The sequence below is a fragment of the Balaenoptera acutorostrata genome, chromosome 4 (genome assembly GCF_949987535.1).
Source record: "Balaenoptera acutorostrata chromosome 4, mBalAcu1.1, whole genome shotgun sequence".
NCBI lineage: Eukaryota > Metazoa > Chordata > Mammalia > Artiodactyla > Balaenopteridae > Balaenoptera > Balaenoptera acutorostrata.
This window is the reverse complement of record NC_080067.1, coordinates 76,831,629-76,854,508: the sequence shown is the minus strand read 5'-3', so window position 1 is coordinate 76,854,508 and position 22,880 is coordinate 76,831,629. Positions and strand designations below refer to the sequence as shown.

Genomic DNA, 22,880 nt, shown 5'->3' with positions numbered 1-22,880 from the left:
TGAAGACAACATTCTTAAAACAACTCACAGTGGTATGCTAAAGGAAGATAATCTAGTGTCTGACATCTACCTGATACATAACCAGAAGGTCTGTTCCAGTGATGGAATGTGTTCTGAATGTGCTCTATAGCTCATCCGGTTAAATCTGGATCTAAGAGTTAGCTGATGGAATTTAGTCTTTGGTTTTAGAACATAGTTTTTCAGTGTGAAATGAAGCCAACTGGCCTGTTGGAGAGAGTAAATCTGTAGTCATCAAAACCGTATTCTAATTAACCCACTTAACTAGTCCAGGTAACAAGCAAGAAGCAAGGAAATGATCATTACAGTCTTACTTTAATGTTGTTGATCTTCGTATTTTGAGAGTAGAGAAATGAGAGAGGATCAGGATTGGGCTACATATTTTAAGATTTAGGTTAAAAAGTAAAAAGTTCTAGGCTTGTTTAATCTGGAGAAAAGTATGTATCAGTTACAAGGTAGAATGTCCTGAAGTTAATGGTAACTAGTAATTATAAAAATTGAGTTAAAAACATGTGTATTAGTAAGATTAAAAATAGAGGTAATGTGAAATGTTATGAATAAATGGTAACTGGAAGAAACGATCACTGTTATAATGGTGAGTTGAAAATGAGTTTTTGGTCCTCAGTAAGAAGGGAGAAAAGTGGAATGAAGGAAAGGGAGAGCTGTCCAAATAATCAAATATCTGAGACAGAGGAAAGTTGAGGATGAGGATTGCTGAAGAGTTTCCATAGACCACCTCTCCAGAGAGCTATCCCAACACCAGACCTTGTAATATCTTCAACCCACAGGCTTGTATTGGGGCCTTTGCTAGGTCTGAGATGGTAAAATATTAACTCAAATAGCAAACTTTGAGACTGTCCAAATTAAAAAAGGACTTATGTACCTTATGTATGTGTCTCCCCACGGGAAGAGTCCACATAGATTTATGAAAATGGAGCTTCCCAGAGGCACGTATCTTTGAAGTTACAGGTGAAAATGCATCTTTTACCTTACCTATCACCAAAGGCCACTAACGCTAGTATGAGCTGAGAATGCAAGAAGAAAGTAGTAACCTGTGTTTGAAGTCTGTTTTTTTGTATGTAAGATGGGATGAATGAAGTGAGTTGTAATTAACCTCTTTTTTTTTTTGTAATTAATCTCTTAATCAAAATTTCTCTCTTGTTGACTCTTTCACTTACTCGCTGTGGATATTGCTTTTAAATAACCCGTTGAGGGAATTCCCTGGAGGTCCAGTGGTTAGGACTCTGAGCTTACACTGCCCGGGGCCCGGGTTCGATCCCTGGTCTGGGAACTAAGATCCCACAAGCAGCACAGTGTGGCCAAAATAAAAAAAATATATATCCAATGACACTCAGATACTAGTTAGATTAGAAGCATAATTTCCAGGAAAAGTGAGTTAACTGTAAAGTAGAATTTCTTGATTACATGATGTGGAACACGCTGATATCTATATAATCTTTCTCAGAAATTATTAATAAAAGTTATTTATATCTGTTGTTGGGTGATGAGGTGAAAGACAGGTCTGCCTCAGTGATAGCAAGCTAGATTAATTGACTCCTATTTTTTTTGTTGTTTTTTTATTTTTTTCACAAAGGATTTTATGAGTTGGACATTGAAATAAGGAGGTATGAGATTGGAAAATAATAATGCTGAGTGGTTGTAGGTTATTTAGACTAGCCCCTTCTTTTTATAGAAAAGGAAACTGATGTCTGGAGAGGTAAGTGACAGCATGTTGGTAAAGGAGAAGCTTTCTATTAGTTGGGTGTTCTTTTCACCCTTGTCTTTAGTTTGTACTCTGAAGTAATAGCACATCTCAAAACTCAATGTATGTTTTGTGGTTTGTTTTTTTTTTCCTTATTGAGAACCAACTTTAAAGGATTGATTTTGATCACTTGACAGACTTCTATTACATTTTTAGTTTATTTTAAAATAAGTCATGGAACAGCTCCCACATATGTGTCTAGCATGGCTTCTTTACAGCATCCCTATTGCTTTATTTTTCCCATTTGTAAAATAGGATGAAAAATATGTTAGTAACTTACTTTGATATATAAAAGACAAGTATTTTGGTTCCTAATTCTTTCTGATCTAAACAGCTGAGTAAAATGAAATCCCCTTTTATGTAGGGGCTTTGGGCCTGCATTCTCATTTAAGGTAAAAATCCTGTGTAGTCAAAATTACCCATGAAAAAGTCATTTAGGAAGGCACCAGTTTGAAAACTGGTTAACTGACATGGTTTTTCAATTCTCACAGCTAGTTTTTTCTTCAGCTATTAATATAGGTTACTTTTTTCTGGAATCATAATCGGTTATGTGCTTTGGATTGACGAAGGAACACTAGATTTAGTCTCCGTTGCATGCTCACTCTGGGACAAGGATGTGAGGGCAAGCGTCCTGCTGCCATTATTTAGAGTATTTTTCCCTCTTGTTTTTCTTTTTTCTTGCAGCACAGATAGTTGAATTGTAATTAAATCCATATGTGATGTGATTCCACAGTGTGAATAATGGAGAAAGAAATTAGGTGTTTAGGAAAATCTGCTATTTCCCTAGGGTTATACTGGGTGTTTTATACCACACAAAAAACCTAGCATAATTAAAGGGCTAGGTAATAAAGTTGGGATTATTGGGGCACTGTTGGTACTTTTTATAATTCTAGGTGGATATTCAGCTACTATCAGTGTTTTTTGTTTTTGTTTGTTTTTTTGTTTGTTTTGTTTTTGTTGTTTTGGCTGTGTTGTGTCTTTGTTGCTGCTCCCGGCTTTCTCTAGTTGCGGCGAGTGGGGGCTACTCTTCGTTGCGGTGTGCGGGCTTCTCATTGCGGTGGCTTCTCTCGTTGTGGAGCACGGGCTCTAGGCGCGGGGGCTTCAGTAGTTGTGGCACGTGGGCTCAGTAATTGTGGCTCGGGGGCTCTAGAGCGCAGGCTCAGTAGTTGTGGCACACGGGCTTAGTTGCTTCGTGACATGTGGGATCTTCCTGGACCAGGGCTCGAACCCGTGTCCCCTGCATTGGCAGGTGGATTCTTAACCACTGTGCCACCAGGGAAGCCCTATCAGTGTTTTTAAGAGTTAATGTCTCCTTACTGCTAGCAAGATTTGCCTTATTTAAAAACAACTGTGTAAGTTGTTAATGTTTTCCATGAAATTTAAAGTATTTGAACTTAAATATCACTCTGGGGAAAGCACAGTAAGAAAACACCAGTCGTTAAAGAAATGTTATGGTGACTAAAGATTTAACAGTCATATGCCCTGGGAGAGGGCATGTGTATTGGTTAAAATGTGGCCTCAGAGCCATATACAAGTGATTTTGAATTCCAGCCTCATCACTTACTAGCTCTGTAGTCCCTTAACCCTACTTAGTTTCTTCATTTGCTGAATGGAGATAATAAAACAGAATTGTGAGGGTAAGAGGCTCAGTAATTGGTAAATTACTGTTATTTGTTAGTTTAATAACATTTAACATATTCAAAACAAGTCACACTCCTGTGTGTATCTGTGTGTCATGAGAGAGTGTGTGTGTGGGTTGTGATTGAGGATTGCTTTTTCTCAACTGGAACAGCAGGCAATAATGACATACTGTTTAATTCAGGCTTTTATAGCAAAAATACCATGATTTTGCATCTTTGGTAGCGACATCCTATAGAGCTCAAGATGTTAATTTCATGGGCCTCTAATGTACATTTGACGTATATTTTTATCTTGATGTCTCTGGGTGTGTTTGCAGTCTCTTTTTCCCCCATCCTCTGTGTGAATGTTACCTGTTGTCTCTCTCCCTGGCTGCATCATAAAATTTAAAAATATGTTTAATTATGTTTATTTAATAGGATTTTATGTTCCCTTATTTTCATTTAGAAACTCTGGTTAGTAAAATGTGTCTACATCTTTTCTTTAAAAAGAAGTCTTGAAATTTTGTTTTACTTCTCTGGCCTTTGGATTGATTTCTTTAAATGTAGTCACTGGTTCTTCGTAGACCAAATATTTTTTCCTTATTGTTTTCCCAAGCAGCTGAGATGGAGTTCTTACGTACATGCTAATTATCATAATATAATTCAGTTTACGAAGTGAAATGTAAAGTACTGCAGGCAAGTAGCCTGAGTAGCACTTAATTGCCTGAAAGACTAGTCTAGCAAATTGTTAGTTAAAATAGATTTTTATTCCATGGGTCCTATATAAAAATATACTTTTTATAGTTATCACCACTGTCTTAGAGTTAGTTGGTGAATAATTTTGAGCTAACCCACAGTTGTTTTCTGTTCAGTTTTTGGTGAGAAGAGTAGAAAAACTGCTTAATTTTGTTAGGTTCAAAAACATCTTAGTGTGTGTTTTCCCAAAATCCTTTCTAATCTCTGGTGCAGCCCATACCTTTCCCCATGTTACTTTAAAAGTTGTGGCAATTACCAATTGTTGTAGTGCATAAGAGTTGTGAGTTTTATAGGCAGTAAGGAATGAGGCTGGGTTAGGGCCTCTTAGTTGAGCCCTAAGATTGTGTTGGCACATCTAACTATCGGATACTTTTTTAGTTCCTGTCTGTGCCAAGCACAGGGCTAGATGCTGGGTATATGTTGATGAGTGAGTTCTGCCTTCTTGGAGGTAAACGGTCTAACAAAGGAACACAGAACTGCTGCTTTGTACACCATTCACATTGTATTCTTTGGGAATGAGGCCCCTTGGCATGGCCTTGGGTCTCTCAGTTGAGAAAAGTTCAGAATCTCCATCACGTACAAGTTAATCCATATCTTTATCAAACAAGGTCTTTCATCATAATCTGATTCTGTTCCATCTTTTTTAGCTCCATTTCCAGCCATTCCCCAGAGGCCATCCTGTGCTCCAGCTAGTTCAAGTAACTTGTATTCCTGACATTTTCTGGGATTTCTCACCTTAGCACTTCTGCATATGGTAATTCCTCTACTTGGATTCCATCTCTCTCTTATTTCTCCTCTTTTTACTGCTTGTTTGCTTGATGAACTTCACACCCGTGAGGTCTTAGATCAAGGGAGAGTTCTTCTCTGAAGACTTTTCTGTCCCTTGCCTGCCTCTTCCTCCCTCCCCGTGCCTCTCCCTGCTCCCAGTGCTTGCATGATACTCACTTTACTTCAGTGTGCAACCGCTTTGATATGTTTGCTTACTTGTCTAGCCTAGGTTTGGCTTCTTGAGGTTAGAAATTTAATCTTTGTAATCGCCAACATTTAGCACGTACTTGGCACGTGTAGACAATGACATTCTATCAAATGATTTTTTATGAAATAGGAAGTAGTGATAAACCATACTGATTCTTTCTAGAATGCTAATTTGATATTTACAGATTTATTTTGAAATATTAAGGGTACTTGGGCAACATGTTGGTTTTCTCAATTAATTTGCATTTTCCTAAATCAAACAATGGTCTAGGGTTGGATTTTAAGATATTACTTGGTTAGGATAGAGGCACTGTTTTAAGTTCATCCGTGACCATGTTGGTGAGACTTTCTGTCCATAATAATGAAAAATTGACCATCACTGGTCTCTAAAACAAACAAAACTTTTCAATCCAAAAAGAATGGGTGATCCGTAGGATTGCCATAGCACCAGCTCCATCTGTCTCTGCCAGTAGTGCCCACTGCTGCTCCTGGGCAGCAGGGAGACTCAGTCAGGAGGACTCCCAGACTTTTATGGGCCAACCTCTCTGAGTGGTAGAACTGTAATGCCTACTCCCTGTATCTCCTTCATGCTTAAAGAAAAAATATTTTGGGGACTTCCCTGGCTGTCCAGTGGTTAGGACTCCACGCTTCCACTGCAGGGGGGCACGGGTTCAACCCCTGGTCAGGGAACTAAGATCCTGCATGCCTCATGGTGCAGCCCAAAAAAAAAAAAAATTGTTGCCTAGAGAGTCATCTTAGATTTGCCAGCTTTGAGAAGCTGTAACCCATTTATGTATTAACTTCTGAACAGAATAACTCTTGATGAACTGGACGAGGAAGTAGTTGATACTGATGAGCATAGTCTTGTGGCGGCGGTTGTATAGGGTTAGGTGAGGTCACTAAGGACCTGGGGAGAGGGTATTGGGAGAGTCAGGAAAGGGAAAGGGGCATAGGGATGAGGTGTGGGAGCAGGGCAAAAACAAAATTTACTTTGTTGTGAAATTTTGCCCAGAAAAAGGAAAGATTTTACCCCTTCTTCACACTCACCTCCTGTCTTGCCCTGTCTGACTCAGTCAGCTATGTTGTTGGGTGCTGGCCTGCTTCCCAACTTTAAGTCTGTTTTTAGTCTGTAAGCCCAATATTGTGAGACAAGTGCTGACTGCTCTGACACGTGTAGAGGAGGGACAGAGGTGGGACAAGTCTGCTGCGGGGTGGAAGGGACAATCAAAGGTTAGTAGAGAAGATAATTGACCAGGGGCTGGAAGGACCAGCAGGAGCTTCAGCCAGCCTAAGTTAGGGAACGGTGTTCTTAGCAGAAGGAACGATGTATATGAAAGAATGGAATCAGGAATCAGTAGGGCTTTTTGAGGAACTGCAAGTTGTGTTCTGTATAGATGGGACGTAAGGTTTGTAGGAGGTGAATAATAACCATTAATGAATGGAAGATGGTGTTGACAACTAGGCAGGGCCAGGTTCTGAAGGATTTTATGTGTCTCCCAATTAGCTGTGACTTTGTCCTTGGAGCCCAGTTGGGTCTCTCTTTTGCCCCAGTTTCCCATGGTAGGCAAACACATAATAGTATTGTGTGTTGTAAGACTTTCCAAAGTCTTGCTGGTAAGAGGGCTACTTAACTTTGTTTAATGCAGTACTTTTCTTCAATTTATATGAGCAGGCAATGCCTTTAAAATTTTTTTATTTTGGAAGGACTTTTACCAGTTGGGAAATGCTGCTGCAGACAATAGGAAGCTCTTGAAATTTTAAGCAGAGAGAAACGATCACATCAGGTTCGTATATTGATTAGAATGAGGGAGACGGGAGAGGGGATCAGGACCCAAGGTGAGGCATGCCAGTGCAGATAGGGTGGGGTGAGGTGGGTTTGAGAAAGGTAGGAATGATAAGACTTAGTGCCCAGATGGATGTAGAAGGTGTGGGATAGGAAGGAGTCGAGGATGACTTCCAAATTCCTGGCATGGCTTTTTAGGCAAGTCCTGTTCGTTAAAGGAGTAGAGGGAATTGGTAGTGGCAGCAGCAGGTGGGAGGGCAGGTTTTTGGAAGAAAGATGAAACAAGCCATTTGAATTTAGCTGTCTGCAAACGTGGACCGTAGATGTTTGAATCCGTGGGTCTGGAGCTCCTGAGAGAGCAGTGCTGACAGTACTGATTGGTGGTTGCCACTGTAGATGGGCCAGTGGTGCCACCCTTTGCCCGTGATATTGTTACAGAGAGAGAAGCATAGAGGAATTCATAGTTAAGAAGTAGGCAGAGGAAGTAGAGGCTTGGGGAATATTAATAATTAAGAAGTGGACAGAGGAAGTAGAGGCTTGGTAACCTGGCTACTTCCCTCAACACCCAGGCTAGTGTAATATGAAGTAGAATTCAGCAGCATTGTGAGAGGTAAAAAGGTCATTTGTGGGCTGTCTTAGGAACCTACGCTGTTTTCCGTATGAAAGCGTGTATTTCAAGTACATGCTGCTTTCAAATGAATTTTTGGAAAATGGATGGTGCTGTCTACATGAATTTGTTGGTAAGGCTTTTCGGTATAAAGTCACCCCATGCTTGACTTTCTAGGGAAAGTGAAAAATGCTAATCTTAGTTAAGTGAAGATTATTTTTTTTCCTGTTTTTAAAAGACAGTATTGATTGAAAACTGGTAAATAGATAATATTTTGTAAACTAAAAATCCCTTTACAAATGTCAGTCACTATTATTATGGTTGACATAGGACCCAAATACATTAATTTTTTTTTTTTTTTAATCCTGAATAGTGGTTTATAGAATGACCATAGGAAATGAGGAAGTTTAGATTTCTGTGATGGTTGTACCATGAGTAAGGCCGTTATCCTCTTCAGTAGCAAATTAAAGTTCTGTATTATTGAAATATTTGCTGAATGAAGATGTTAAGGCCTTTATACTTCCGTTCTATGCTGAATCAGCATGAGTAAGTTTCAAATTGGGGAAAAAGGAGTAAAGTGGAAAAAAATTCATGTAATTGAAAAAAGCTGATCCAAGTGCCGATCAGTTGTAATTGGAAATTTGCAGGATTGTACTTTTTGTACAGAATGGTTTCCTGGTGATTTTGTGCTTCTTTGAGGTTGAGCCTTTATAATGTTTGGAAAAATGAAATGTGAACCATACTGTAGTATAGATCATGAGTAAAACTAATTTTGTTTTCTTGTAAGCATAATACAATAATCCTGAAGTGATATACGCTGAGTTAGTGAAGAAAAATTATTTTGGAGTTTGTTGTTATAAGAAAAATGAACATATCTGTAGTCTATGTGTGACTCCTTAACATACTGAAGATTTAGAAGTATAATTCTCCGGAAAGTTCTTTTGTTCTTCCCTCTTTTTTTTTCCTTCTCTACTCTTCCCTATTCCCCCACCCCTTCTGATCCTAGTTCTTCCTTTCCACTCTGCTGCTCTATTTTGATACTTTTCTGTGCAAATGATTACTTTTTGTTTCAATATGCAACTACAGTATAATCTTTTTGAATATTTTTAATAATCAATTTAAGCTCAGCATTGTACTGCCAATAATGCACTTTACTCAACTGTAATGACAATGCCATAAACAGTTGACACCGACTTTGAGTGTGTGCATGCATTGATCACTGCATCACCACGGTTACCTGTCAACTGAAGCAGTAAGGTTTCTTCTATGTTACATCCCAATTTTAACTATGCTAAAATGTGGAAAATACGAGTCTTAGAATTAATGAATCTTTAGATTTCAAAGACCATCTTTTAAATTGCTGATTGAAATGTCAAACAAGTTATTAGGGATTGGATTAATAGCATTACATTTTAGAAGAAATAGTCACTAATTTGCATTAAAATGGAAGAAACATTCATGTATATATTGCTTAACAAAAACCCTTACCTTACCTCTGAAAAGTGTAACTTTTTTAGTTGAAGTATAGTTGATGTACAATATTATATGTTACAGATGTACAATATGGTGATTCAGTATAGTGAGTATACTTCATTTATAGTTATTATAAAATATTGGCTATATTCCCCATGTTATACAATATACCCTTGTAACTTACTTTATACGTAATAATATGTACCTCTTAATCCCTTACCCCTAAAAGTGTAACTTTTAGTTTGGGGACTTAGGCACAAACAAACAATTTGGTTTATTTATGCAGTTGTTATTAGAACTCTTTTTTAAAATTAATTAATTGATTAATTAATTAATTTGGCTGCGTTGGGTCTTAGTTGCGGCATGCGGGATCTTCGTTGCGGTGCTCGGGCTTTTCGTTGTGGCGCGTGGGCTCCAGAGCACACGGGCTCAGTAGTTGTGGTTCGCGGGCCTAGTTGCCCTGCGGCATGTGGGATCTTAGTTCCCTGAGCAGGGTTGACCAGGGACTGAACCCATGTTCCTTGCATTGGAAGGTGGATTCTTAACTGCTGGACCCTGTTATTAGAACTCTTGATTTGTCAATTCCTATTGTATTAAATGCCCATGGCACACAATTTCTTTTGTGCGTGTTTTAAAATACTCTCATTTGTTTCAGCTAGGCTTGTTTGTTTGTAAGTACCCACTTTCACCCCTAAAGAAAAAAAAAAGCACAAAACTTTTATAGTCTATTTCATAAGTCTAACAGTGCAGAGAGGAATTTGAAGAAACTGTTAGTGGTAACATACATGTATAGGTACATGTGACATGGATTTCTAATTGGGATTGTTGGATCAAAGTATGTAGGAGGTTTAAATATTTGTATACTGTCAGTTGGCTTTCCAAAAAGCTAGTACAGATGCAGTGTATAAAGGTGCTCTTTTTGTGTGTGTGTGCCAATTTAATAGGCAAATAATGTTTTATCACGTAATTTCATACTTTACCTCACCTTGTTTTCTAATAGGATCGTGTGCTCTTTAATTGTTACTGTTTTCCCCCTCCCTGGTTCTACAGCATTGTAAGATCCCTAAATTCTAGTTTCAGATGAGTGTGAATTTGGCAGTAATCTTTACAAAGGGAATAATATACCTGCCTGCCTTTCCCTCCCATTATCATATGTTTTATGTTTATTGCCATGTCTTATTTTTCCATTGAGACACATGAAACAGAAGTTCTATTATAGGCAACTCCTACTTTCTCTTATTAGTATTTCCATTGGTACTAAAAAAAAACTATATAAAATTTCTTACCTTTAATCATTCTTGATCAGTGATTGCCTTGCTAAGGCTTGTGAAAACTGTCAGCCTCTTTTCTTACCAATGTTGGAACGTCACCTAGTGGTGAAAGAGTGCAAGAGAAGGCTATATACACAGGCGATACTTGTGTAGCTCAGAAACTTTCATGGTTGGAATAAATCATGAGTTATTGGATTGGCCAAAAAATTCGTTCGGGTCTGCTGTAAAATGTTACAGAAAAACCCGAACAAACTTCTTGGCCAACCCAATATTACAACCGTCTCATTTTAGTGGAGAAGTTGAAACCAAGATGGGTGAAGGAACTTGCAAAACAGTTCATGTTGAATTAATTGACATTTAAGAACAAGTTGAAGCTGATTCTTGAGCTGTGTACTCTTTTCATTTGTTTTTGTTTTTTGTTTGTATTTTGGGATAAAGTTGTATATCTCCTACTGTTCCTAATATAGTAGTGAACATGGCATATATGCTCACTTAATACTTATAGATGAATTAGTTTGATAAAATAATTTAGAATTTGCTGTTGCTTATGCTGTATCACTGGCTAGTACTTTTCCTCAGTGGAGCCAAAATATGGAGGAGACAAAAAAAAAAATAGCTAACTGTAGCTTTCTTGAAATATGCTTGTTAAAGGAGCCTTCAAAATGGCTACTTTACGTTGTCTGGGGTAAAATAACAATAAGAGTGTGATCCAGGCAAAGAGAGTGGAATGGTCTGATAGAGACCATCTGGAGATTCCTACAAGTTCAGGCCCACAGTTGGCCATGTGTGGTAGAATTAGAATTCTGTACATACGCTCAGTCTTCTTTCCTTCCTTTCTTTCTTTAACTATTTAAAAATATTATTGCACATAGATGCTGAAAGCATTCAAAGAACACGAAAGTCTCCCTCATTCCCATCCTGACACACTGTTACCCCTGATAGTTATGTCACCAATTTACAGATATATTCAGCCTTTGGTTGTCTTAGGGGTGGGTGCCAGTTTTCTTTTGAGGCCTTTTTGGTTCTGCCAGTTTTAAATATTCACTCTTTAGGACTGGTCTTATCACAGTGAGCCTTTCTACTACTTTCAGTTGTCTGCTATAGCATTTTTCATAATAGATGGTAAGATTTTGAAATCAATCTAGCAATTATAATACTTTCATAACTCTCAGTCCTTGAGTATGGAGTTTTAGAAAGTCACATACATGAGGAAGGTTTAGGGGAAGTATAAAAGTTTTAAGATCAAAGTAACTTGAATAAATGAAAAAAATCTCTCATTCATATTAAGTAGACAAACTTAATTAATTATGCAAACTTAATTATGCTGTATATAAATTATATGTTTTACTCATTTCCTTTTTTTATAATGAGAATAAAGCATAGATACCATTTGTGAGTCCAAAGGTGCCTTCTCCCAGTTTTTACTGATTAAATACCATACAATTGACTGTAATACTCAAAGCCATTATTTTGTGTAATGATAGTCTTACCACATGGGGTTTCTCTGAATAAATGGGTTGATTTCTTTGTTTAAATAGCGTATATAATAAAAGTGATAAAAATGTATGCACGTATGTTATAGTGCAGGTTAGGTTATGACTCTTAATGTTCTTGAATTGACCCTAAGACAGAAAATTGCATTATCTTTCCTAATTATAACTTATTTTGTTACAGCTATCACATTGTTTTGTAACTTAAAAAAAAATAATTATACAAAGACTGCATTTTACAAATGTAAATACAGTTTTAGTTTGGTGTATATTGGATACAATGGTCTTCCTTAAGCCTAAACACAGAAACAAAAGCATGTATTATAAGAGAAAGTTCAAGATGGGAAGTGATAAAATGGGTATTGAGTAGAGCTTTGTTAAGATTTAGCTGGTATCCTCGTAAAATTTCCATGTATTCATTAAATTATATTATGTCATTCTTATTGTTAGGAGCTGACTTGAAGTGTTAAGTTTTGCCCTCATAAAGTTGTCACAATTCGGTTACTGTTGTTGGGAGATTGAGATTTTTTCATTCTTTTTACACAAGTATTTGTATAGATATTAAAATTAAGGTTGGACAGTGAGTAGAGTTAGGATTTTATATTACTAGGGCGCATTTTATTTCAGTTGTAAAGGTAGAACTGCTTTTGAATTGCGGAAGGTCATCTTAATTGCTGTGGATGCTACAAATTTGACAATGAAATAATATTGATTGAAATATTGATGAAATAATACAGAATGCTGGCATTGCTATTTATACTTCAGAATCTTTAAAACACCCTTTGCTTTGTGGTCCTGAAAGGTGTGTTTATCAAATCTTTATTTAACATGTATAGGTATGTTTAATTCTCAGGAAAAAACCTAGAACTACAAAATAAAGTGGGATGATTCATTTTGTTTTTCAACAATACAAGGTGGCCCAAAAGTTTTATTGCAGTTTTAATTTTTAAAACTTAAGAAGTACATGTTCCAAACTTATAAAAAATATCATTTGAGAATTTTTAATACTTATTTAGTTTTGCAAATATCGAATAGTACATTTTTAATTTTAGTTTTTTAGCTTCAATCTCCCTGAAGTTGGCAAATACCAACAGAAGTAAAAGATTAAATTAAAAATATTTATTCAGAATTTACTTTGCTTGAGGTTTTACTTGACTGGCAGATCATTCCCTAATTCACCTCATAAAATTACCTACTTTGGAAATCTAAGCACATACATTGAGTATCCTCAAAGAAAACCCTCCACATATAATATTATAATATTGTTACAGCTAATGCGAAACTCAGGTTTGAAGCAAAGATGCCTTAGGTGTGGGGATTCTATGCTTGTTAAGGCCAGCTCATCTTGTTTTAGGAAATGAGATCTGACTCTTAACCCTAGATTTAAGACTATACCTTAAATGGTTCTTAGTAATTACATAATGTGAAAAAATGAGTTAACTTTCACAGAAATTAGCATTAGATTTTGTGTGATTTATTCCTGATAGCTTCACTTTGTCCTGTGCTGCTGTTTTTACTCACACAAAAAAATCAGGTTCATTGTAAATGCAAGGAAGGGTTTGGTTAAGCACAATAGCCTATAAGCTGCTTGCTATTTAGATAACATCAAGGCTCAGTCATGCACCGTGGAATTGGGACTTCAGTATGCTAGCTAGATATGATTTATTCAAGTAATAGGAGCTCTGCAGTGGCAGTCAGATGGCAGAAGGTATATCTTCTGAAAACCCATTTAAAATTGGAGCATTAAAAAATCCTAAATTTTAATGTCTTAGTCATTTTGAAAACAGTTCAAAAAGAACCCAAACAAGTATGTGGCAGAAAAGTGTCATTTGAATGGATTTTTATGCTTAGTTTCATTTTATTTTTGTTATTAAGAGCCGGCTTTTGAAAGCTCTGCTAATATCAACAGTTGGAAGGAATGATGATACAGTGCTATTGGTAAGAAAAATTTCTTTGTTTTTTATGATCTAGAAATTGACTTGATTAAAAAGCACATGCACTCAAGCAAACCACCGGAAGTTGTACTTCTGTAAGTTAAATGGATTTTAGAAGTTTGATATTAATGTTTTAAATATCTAATCGGGTAAATGGTAGAATAGTATTTAATATGTATTTTCATCTTGGTAAGTAATATATTTTGAAATATGTTATATAGATTTTTATCTTCATGATGTGATAAAAATGTTAAGGGCTTTCTATATATGTACATGTTTTTAAAATTTATACATTTATGGTATGTGTATGTTTTAAATGTAAGCTGTTGCAGTTGTCTCACTGGGTTTTACTAAAAGTTTATGTGAAGAGTGAATTCTTAGTAATTTCCTATGAAGTATAATATGTTTATAGAGAATAATAATTGGTGACTTTTAGAGCAACTTTTAATTTGAATTACTTAAATTATTTTTAATATTTCATCTTTGGTAAAATTTGGTAAGACTTAAGAACTTTGCCTTAAAAAGTAAGTTAAATTTCAGAGAAATAACACTTATAAAAAGAGTAATGAGATAATACGGTCAAGAATTGTATTTAGAAAAGTATGAACATAGATTGTTGTAGGCAGTGCACCACGTGTAATGGCTCATTTAAAAATAATTTGAGTATTTTTTTTGCTGTGGTCAGTTTTTACCTGTAGAAGATGAGATGAAAATATAGTTATCTTGGACTAATTTGAACTCTGTCAAGAGATATTTGGGAAAAGATTTTAAATAGTTGTGAGCATATGGAATTAAGGAAAACATTGAATTTTAATGGTAGTTCTTTTTCTAAAATTATAAAAAGCATGCTTATTTATCTGCAAATATATTCTACATTGAACACTTAGAATTTACAGAAGTGGGGAAGTACATCTATATTTCTAGACAGTGGATGAAAGACAAGAGTGAAGACGAGTTAGATTCAAAACCCAGGGGTAAGAGTTTATGGGTAATACCTGAACATAATAGGTTGAGTCAGTAGATTTGGGACTCAGAGGCAGAGTCCTCAAGATTCATATCCCTTGGTGCCAGGAATGACTCTTCTCTGAAAATTTTCTTTTATTTTCACTTCAGATGGGTGAATTTTTTTTTTAAATTCAAGTATAGTTGATTTACAGTGTTGGGTTAATTTCTGCTGTATAACAAAGTGATTCAATTGTGTGTGTGTGTGTGTGTGTATATATATATACATTCCTTTTTATATTTTTTCCATTATGGTTTACCACAGGATATTGAATATAGTTCCCTGTGCTATACAGTAGGACCTTGTTTATCCATTCTATATATGATAGTTTGCATCATATATAGTCAGACATTGTACTTTTTATTTTATGTTCGATTTGGTTCTTTTTTATATTTTTCATGTCTCTGCTTCACATGATCAATCTTTCCTCTTGCTTTTTGAACATATGAAATATAGTTGCAGCAGTTATTTTAATGTCCTTGTCTACCAGTTCTATTATCTCTGTCAGTTCTAGGTCCTCTTCTGTCCATTGATTTTTCTCATTGTGGGTCGTATTTTCTTGCTTCTTTGCAAGCCTGTTAAGTTTTAATTGGATATCAGACATTGTAACTGGATATTTTGTATTCCTATAAAACTCCTTGGACTGTGTTCTGTGAAGCAGTTAAGTTACTTGGAAACAATTTTATTCTTTCAAGTCTTAAAAGTTTTGTTAGGCAGGATCAGAGTAGCTTTTAGTTTTGGGTTAATTTGAACCCACTACTGAAGCAAAACCCTCTGAGTACTCCTCCTGATTTCATGCAGCTAATGAGGTTTTACACTGTGATTGGTGGCAACAGGTACTCTTCCCAGCCCTGTGTGAGCCCTGATGCATTTTTCCCCTTAAACCTTTTGGGTGGATTTTTGCCTGGTCTTGGTAGTTTCCTCACACACAAGTGCTGATCAGTATTCAGCTGAAGACTCGAGAAGGGACCACTTTGCAGATTTTCAGTGTTCCTTCTCTGTACATATCTCTTCTCTGGTAATCTGCCCTGCAAACCCAGTCACTTTGGTGCCTCCCCAGACTCTCAGCTTCATCTCTTCAACTCAGGAAGATTTCTGGGCTCCCCCTGGGTTTCCTGTCCTACACTTTTTTTTTTTTTGCATCCTGTAAATTATTCAGTTTGTAAACTGGGACAATCATAGAGCTCACCCATTTTTGTATCAGTTTCTTTCATTGACATCCAGTTCCTTGAAGACTATATAGTTTTATATATTTTATTCATTTTGTTGTTTTAGTTAGGAGGGCTAGTCTTGGTTGGAAGCAGAAGTCTCTCCCTTTAAGAATTTGAAGAGGTTCCTCCCCTCGAGAAACATATTTTAGGTGGTGGTGGGAAATGGGAATCAGAATTATATGTTTTGGTTGTTAAAAATGACTCTGGTGAATCGTGAGTGATGATCCTGAGACACGGTCCAGAACTTACGGAAGAACCACGGATTAAAGGTTAAGAACCGCAGACTGGATTCTTTAGTGGGGACAGTGTCAGGGCAGAGTTCCTTTGCCTTATTACCCTTTGAAGGTAGGCATGTACACATTTGAAACCTTGCAGGATTGGACTAAACCTTACAGGTTCAGGCAACAACAGCTGATCTTTTCTACAGGGAAAGAGGTTGGACTTGCTAATTCTCCCCAAAGTCTATAGCAGCAGGTGTATAGCCCTTGAGAATAACTGCTGCCTCAAGTTGTATTGGTTTGATGAAACAGTCTTACAATGGTGGGATGACTCTAGTACTATACTTTTCAGGGCTGTAACAGTACCCTAGACTGAGAAGAAATTGTTACTAAATTGCCTAAAAGGTTTTGTATGATAATGTGTCTTGTTTTCCTCTGAGAAACAAGATACCTCTGAGGCTTCTTTTCCAAGATGGCACTGAGTCCAATATATTGTGTGTGTGTGTTTGTAATCAAACTCTTGCATTTTATTTATGTGGAAAGCCCTGACTCTACCTATCCCTAACCCCGTCTTCAGAGCTACCAGAAGGTAGAGAAACTTTGAGTGCCCATTCAGGAGGCATCAATATTTTTTATTGGTCATTTTGTTGATAACATAAATCAGGAGATTTCAGTAGTCTTATGGGGGGGGGGATTAACTTGAAATCCTGCAGTTGGTTTTACTTTGCTATTAATTCATATCATGTAAACATTACATGTGGCTATTGCTGTCTTAGCACAAATTCTTTATCAGGTCATTCATTCAGCAAGTATTTTTTGAGTGCCTACCATGTGTCAGGCTTGTGCTATACACCATATAGATGAGTGGAGGTATGGCATATGGAATGAGGGAGGTAATATTCCCACTGTGTTCTGCAGAGATCAGCCTAGTCTAAAGCAGTGGCTCTCAAACTCTTTGGACTCAGGGCTCAGACCCTTTTACAGTCTTGAAAACTATTGTGAACCCTAAGGAGCTTTTGTTTATGTGTGTTATACCTGTTATCACCACATTAGTTTTTATAGATCTTTAAGAATATTAATTTAATAGAACAGTAATAGATACTACATGTTAAGTAACATATTTTCCAAAAATATATATAGTTTCCAGAAGCACAAAAAAAAAAAAAATGAGAAAACTGGCATTGTTTTACATTTTGCAACTCTCTTCAATGTGTGGCTGAATGTCTAATATTTGAAGTTAATCTGTTTTTTAATACAGGAAAAAAATTTTTGTCAGTGGGGTCAATGAATTTTTTCCTACACAAGCATTATGGGTAGTCAGGGACAATAAGATTGCTCAGTGGACTTGGAATCAGAATGAGATAGTCAGTTGAGTGGTCTCCAATAGAGGTACACCTGCCTTAGAGATTAACCCAGCAATTGCCATACATGTGGTAGGTGTTCAGTAGATGAGTCTGGGGAATGAAAAAGCAAGAGTCTGTAGTAATAGTTTCTCTCAGAATTTAAATGGCTTTGTAGCAAGGCTAGTGCTAGTATAAATTAATTAATGAAATATGCCGAGTTTTGTGATAGTAGTAAGCCAGGCACTTTCAAGAACTGGCACACCATTGAAAATGTCATGAGAATCAGCACTTTAGTGACTACTTAAATATCAGTTAAACTTGTATCAAAACAAGAAATCTGGTAGTATGAAGTTACTATCAGATATAGTCTACCAAGATACAAAATAATGTTCTAATATTTGTTCCTCTTTCCCTCAGTTATCTTCAATTGTTCTGAAGCACAAGACCTTTCCAAACACTGTAGATATGGACAAAGAAGAAAGAAAGACTATCAACCAGGGTCAAGAAGATGAAATGGTAACCAGCTTTTATAATATACTTACAAAGTGTGAAGAATTTATATTTCTAGGGAAGTAGAAAAGTATATTTAAAAAAAACTGCTAAACTAAAGTACAATAAAACAACAGCTAAATCAGTGTGCTGTCTTCCTTCTGACTGTGTTTTTGAGTTGGGATTATGTAACACCTCTGGTTCCAGTATAGTTCCTGTTTCACTTGTGAACTGTTAAAACTTAAAGGAAAGAGATATGTTTTTTCATTTGATAATTTAAGAAGTTACATTAGCTAATGCTTAAATATATCCCAAATGCAAAATTTCTAATTTTCCATTTATAAAAAATGTTTAAAGTCAGCTTAATAAAACTCAAGTCTTTGTTGGTGGTATGTGGGGGGAAAGATAGGGTTGTCACTTTGAAATTTACCTCTCATGTCACTTGATGTGTAATCACTGTGTCCATGCAGGAGATTTATGGCTATAATTTGTGTCGCTGGAAGCTTGCCATAGTTTCTCTCGGAGTGGTGTGTACTGGCGGCTTTCTTCTCCTGCTCCTCTATTGGATGCCCGAGTGGCGGGTAAAGGCAACCTGTATTAGAGCTGCAGTTAAGGACTGTGAAGTGGTGCTGCTGAGGACTACTGTAAGTCCACGTGTTTACTTGTAGCTGATTATTTGAGGAGTAAAATAATGTCTTTGTGTGTATTCAAAATAAAATACGAAGAGAACATCACTGCTAGGATACAATGAGGAATACTAATCCTAGTATTTCTAAAGCATCTGTGTTTGAAGTGACTATTATCCCAGTGATTAGACTTTAAAGGAATCTTAAAAATGATCACGTCTACCCTTTTTTTATAGTTTTTGAGGCACTGAGAGATTGGATCAATGGTTGGTGTATCAAGGTCACTTGACAGGACTGTATCCCAGATCTCTTCTACTCTGCGATGCTGTTGCACCCTAGGATTTGTTTTTTTTTTTTAAATTAATAGCTACTTTATTTATTTATTTATTTATTTATTTATTTATTTATTTATTTATTTATTTATTTATTTATAGCTGTGTTGGGTCTTCGTTTCGTGCGAGGGCTTTCTCTAGTTGTGGCAAGCGGGGGCCACTCTTCATCGCGGTGCGCGGGCCTCTTACTGTCGCGGCCTCTCTTGTTGCGGAGCACAGGCTCCAGACGCGCAGGCTCAGCAGTTGTGGCTCACGGGCCCAGTTGCTCCGCGGCATGTGGGATCTTCCCAGACCAGGGCTCGAACCCGTGTCCCCTGCATTAGCAGGCAGATTCTCAACCACTGTGCCACCAGGGAAGCCCTAGGATTTGTTTTAAAATCCTAATTGGAAGCATTTTATAAGAGGCTTTAGTATCTAGTCTCAGTATATAGTTGGATAAATTAAGAAATTATGATCTTTTATGATATCCTCTCAGTGAAGTATGACATAAAATGGTGAGCAGTTGAAAGCACTTCATGTTTGAATTTATGCATCTTCGTGAAATGGTTTAACATTTAATGAGTAGAAAGTGAGACTTTCTCAATTAGAGATAAGTAAATAATATATCGTGTAAAGAATGGAAACCAAATATATATGGTTATGTAATATGCATAATTGACTCTTTATCCTTATTCCTTTCTCTTCTAAGGATGAATTCAGAATGTGGTTTTGTGCAAAAATTCGCTTTCTTTCTCTGGAAACTCCCCCATTTTCAAGCCCAAAATCTATGGCTAATAAGGTTTCGAATGGCCATGCAGTTCACTTAACTGAAAATCTGGCTGAAGAGAATAGGCTTGAGATGAATAAATATTCACAGCCTCAATCACAACAGGTATTGTGATCTTAGTCTCAAAGTTCCTTTAAGAACCAGTATTGTTACATTTTATACTATTACACATTGTTACATTTTATACTATTATGGATAGAACTGTTAACATTTTATACTGTTACGGATATATATGGTGATCTTAGTCTCAAAGTTCCTTTAAGAACCAGAATTGTTACACTTTGTACTATTATGGATAGTCTATAATTTTGTACTTGCAGTTTTTTTTGTTTGAGATAAAATTATATGCATATAAAATGCCTATTTATCATTGTATATAACACAGTTTAGTTATTTGCTAGAAGAAATAGATTACATGTCACATGTGATTGCTTTAATTTTAATAGTTATTATACTATATGCTGAAGTTGTGTTAGTAAACTTAATTGTTAACAAGTGATAATAATGCTCTTTGGTGTAACCTTTATGTATGTTCTGCAGATTCGTTGTTTCACCCACCATAGTGTAAAATACTTCTGGAATGATACCCTTCACAATTTTGTTTTCTTAAAGTACGTACTTTTCTTTTGTTTGGATTATGAGTATCTTGATAATGTTTTAGCTAGAAAATAATTCATTTTAGTGTTACATAAAATTGAAGAGGTTTTTGTTACCTTTCATTCACTTGTTCATTAATAACTCCTTGGTGTTATTTGAATACTTAATAACCATTTTAGAATAAATCCTATCTGCAACTTGTACCTTGGCAAAATTTACATAAAAGTTAGAAGCAGTATGCTCCCAAAATCCAGTCTGAGTCCTTTTCTTTTTGAGGATTCATCTCAAAGTGAATTTTGAGTATACCGTTTAGTCTGTCAATTCTTTTTCTTTTTGAGGGTTCACCTCAAAGTGAATTTTGAATGTACCTTTTAGCCTGTCAGAGTATCTGAATTATCACCTCTCAATTTCCTGACAGTTCCATCCACTCGTATTTGAGGGATGGAGTGATAGACAAACATAAATTTCACTTTAATATGTGGATAAAGATGGGACATCATCAAACAAGTTAAGCCTTGGGTAGGACAGATTGGAATAATCCTTTAAAATTTATTTTTTGTGGAGGCTTCAAATTATATAAGTACTAAATTAACTAGGATTCTATTTTTATTGCTGTTAAAGTGATTATTATAAACACTCGTTAAGTATCGTTGCTTGAGAGTGGCAAAGGAATTCTTAATATTAGCAATAAAAAAAGAATCACCTTGTGAACATTTAAAATGTTCATGCCTGGATTTTGTTCCTCAGACACTAAAGAATTGGTATATTCTGGAATGGAGCAGGGCAATTCCACACGCCTACCTCTGAAGACCATTTGTAGTTAAGAACCATTGCTTTCTTTATAGAACACTGCCTATAAACTGTCATTTTGTTTTTTAAAAAAATTTTGACTTGGAGCTGATCCCTGCTACCTTTGGAGAAGTAATCAACCTCAGTGGGAAAACAGAGTCAAACATATTTGCTGTGTAGCCTTTGCCAACCATACCAACTTGTAGAATTTAAACTTATCCCAGTGATAGCAGCTAATCATGGAGCTTGGTTTTTCTATCCGAAAAAAGTAGAAAAGGATTGGAGTTAAATGATGTGTTAGATTCTCTTTAGAGTTTTTCTGAATAGCATCTCAGTTAAAATAAGCATAATTAAGACATTTGTGGCGGAAAGTAGATATGCTAGTTGAATCCCAGTTTTAATTGTTACAGATTTTAGACATTGCCTGTGACTCATACAGATTCAGCACTTCTCTTCTCAGTATGTATTAGATGAGGGAAGGATTTAGATTGATGCTTTTGTAGAAAGAAAAATGAGTAGGACTTCTTAGAGTGAAGCTTAAAAATTGAAGAGGGGAAACTAGATAAAAAGTAAAAACTTTTTAATCTTTAGTTTGGAATTCTTGAGTTAGTCATACTTTAATTTTATTAATTATTAGCTCTTACAACTTTGGCACAGACTTAAAGGATAACAATATTGTTACATAAGCTTGAGTATTGAGAGCCATCTTATTATGTGATACGTTGGATTATTTAGAAAGTTGCCACATTTGAGACTTACACCTTTCATTATTGTTTTATCTTAGGAATTGGAGATTTAAAAATTCTCATCCATATCTCAGTTTTTGTTAGGGGTTTCTATTTGTAAGGAAGTCACACTTTAAAACCAGGAATATAGAAAAATGAGGCATTGAGAAATTTGGATATTTTAAACTTTGTTTAAAGTAAAAACTTTGGATTTATTTAGGGGACTGGATGAAGGTGTTTCTTGTACGTCAATTTATGAAAAGCATAGTGCAGGACTGACAAAGGGGATGCATGCCTACAGGTAATTTTTATCCAACTAAAGTTAGATCTATTGTCAAAATTCCTAAATAAAGTAGTGTATATAGTCTACCCTTTTACCATATAGTTGTAATATTAACAGGTATTTAAGTATTATAGTAGTTGACAACTTATTGATATTTTATTTGGGTAACATTGTCTCTCAGTTTAAGAATTATAAAAATGTTGAAGCTGATTTTGAAGTGAATATCCCTGATAATATACTGTATTTCATCAGTTCTAAGGTGCACACTTCCCTGCATTTTAACATCTCTATAAGGAGGGTGTGTCATTACAGTGGGTGGAGTGTCATCCTTTACTTGACAGCATTTTTATCTTTCTTGATAGTACATAAAATCATGGAATGTCTTACAATTCAAATCTTAGATTTACTGAAATGTTGGGAATTGTAAGCATGAGCTCAAATTTACCACAATGAAAATTTGTAAATTGGGAGACATAATCCTTTTTATAGTGTTATTCTTTGCTAAAGTATAAAAGTATACCAGTGTATTACATATCGTAGAGATAAATGCCTTTTTCAAACTAGATTAGAAATTTTCTTGTACTCCTATAGCATGTTCTTTCAAAGGGTTGGAATATAAATTCATTCATTCAGGCTTCTACTTCATAAAAGGCAAGAATTAATGTATCATATAGAAAGTACTATTATAAGGAATTTAAGTGGAAGGTTTTAAGCAACTTAAGCATTAAAAAAAGCCAAATGTATAATGTTTTGAAATGAACATTTTTAGTACAGTATTCTTATTAGAAAAATAGTACAGGACCCCTCAAA

At 35.8% G+C, this 22,880-nt stretch overlaps 1 protein-coding gene across 7 annotated transcripts in view; it reads left to right on the top strand.

Moving 5' to 3' along the window:
* ATP13A3 (ATPase 13A3) overlaps positions 1–22,880 on the top strand; it is an 86,685-nt gene that overhangs the window by 3,707 nt on the left and 60,098 nt on the right. For 4 of the 7 annotated variants that reach the window (XR_009008113.1, XR_009008112.1, XM_057545160.1 and 1 more), the window contains exons 3-7: positions 17,881–17,979; positions 18,423–18,596; positions 19,599–19,781; positions 20,217–20,287; positions 22,008–22,088. Coding sequence is in view for 5 of the 7 variants with exons in the window: in XM_057545160.1 (XP_057401143.1) it covers positions 17,929–17,979; positions 18,423–18,596; positions 19,599–19,781; positions 20,217–20,287; positions 22,008–22,088 (560 nt within the window). In the remaining 2 variants the exon portion in view is untranslated. Of the gene's footprint in view, positions 1–13,629; positions 13,693–13,725; positions 13,784–17,880; positions 17,980–18,422; positions 18,597–19,598; positions 19,782–20,216; positions 20,288–22,007; positions 22,089–22,880 lie in introns of all 7 variants that reach the window. The other 3 variants (XM_057545158.1, XM_057545157.1, XM_057545159.1) reach the window with 3 other exon arrangements.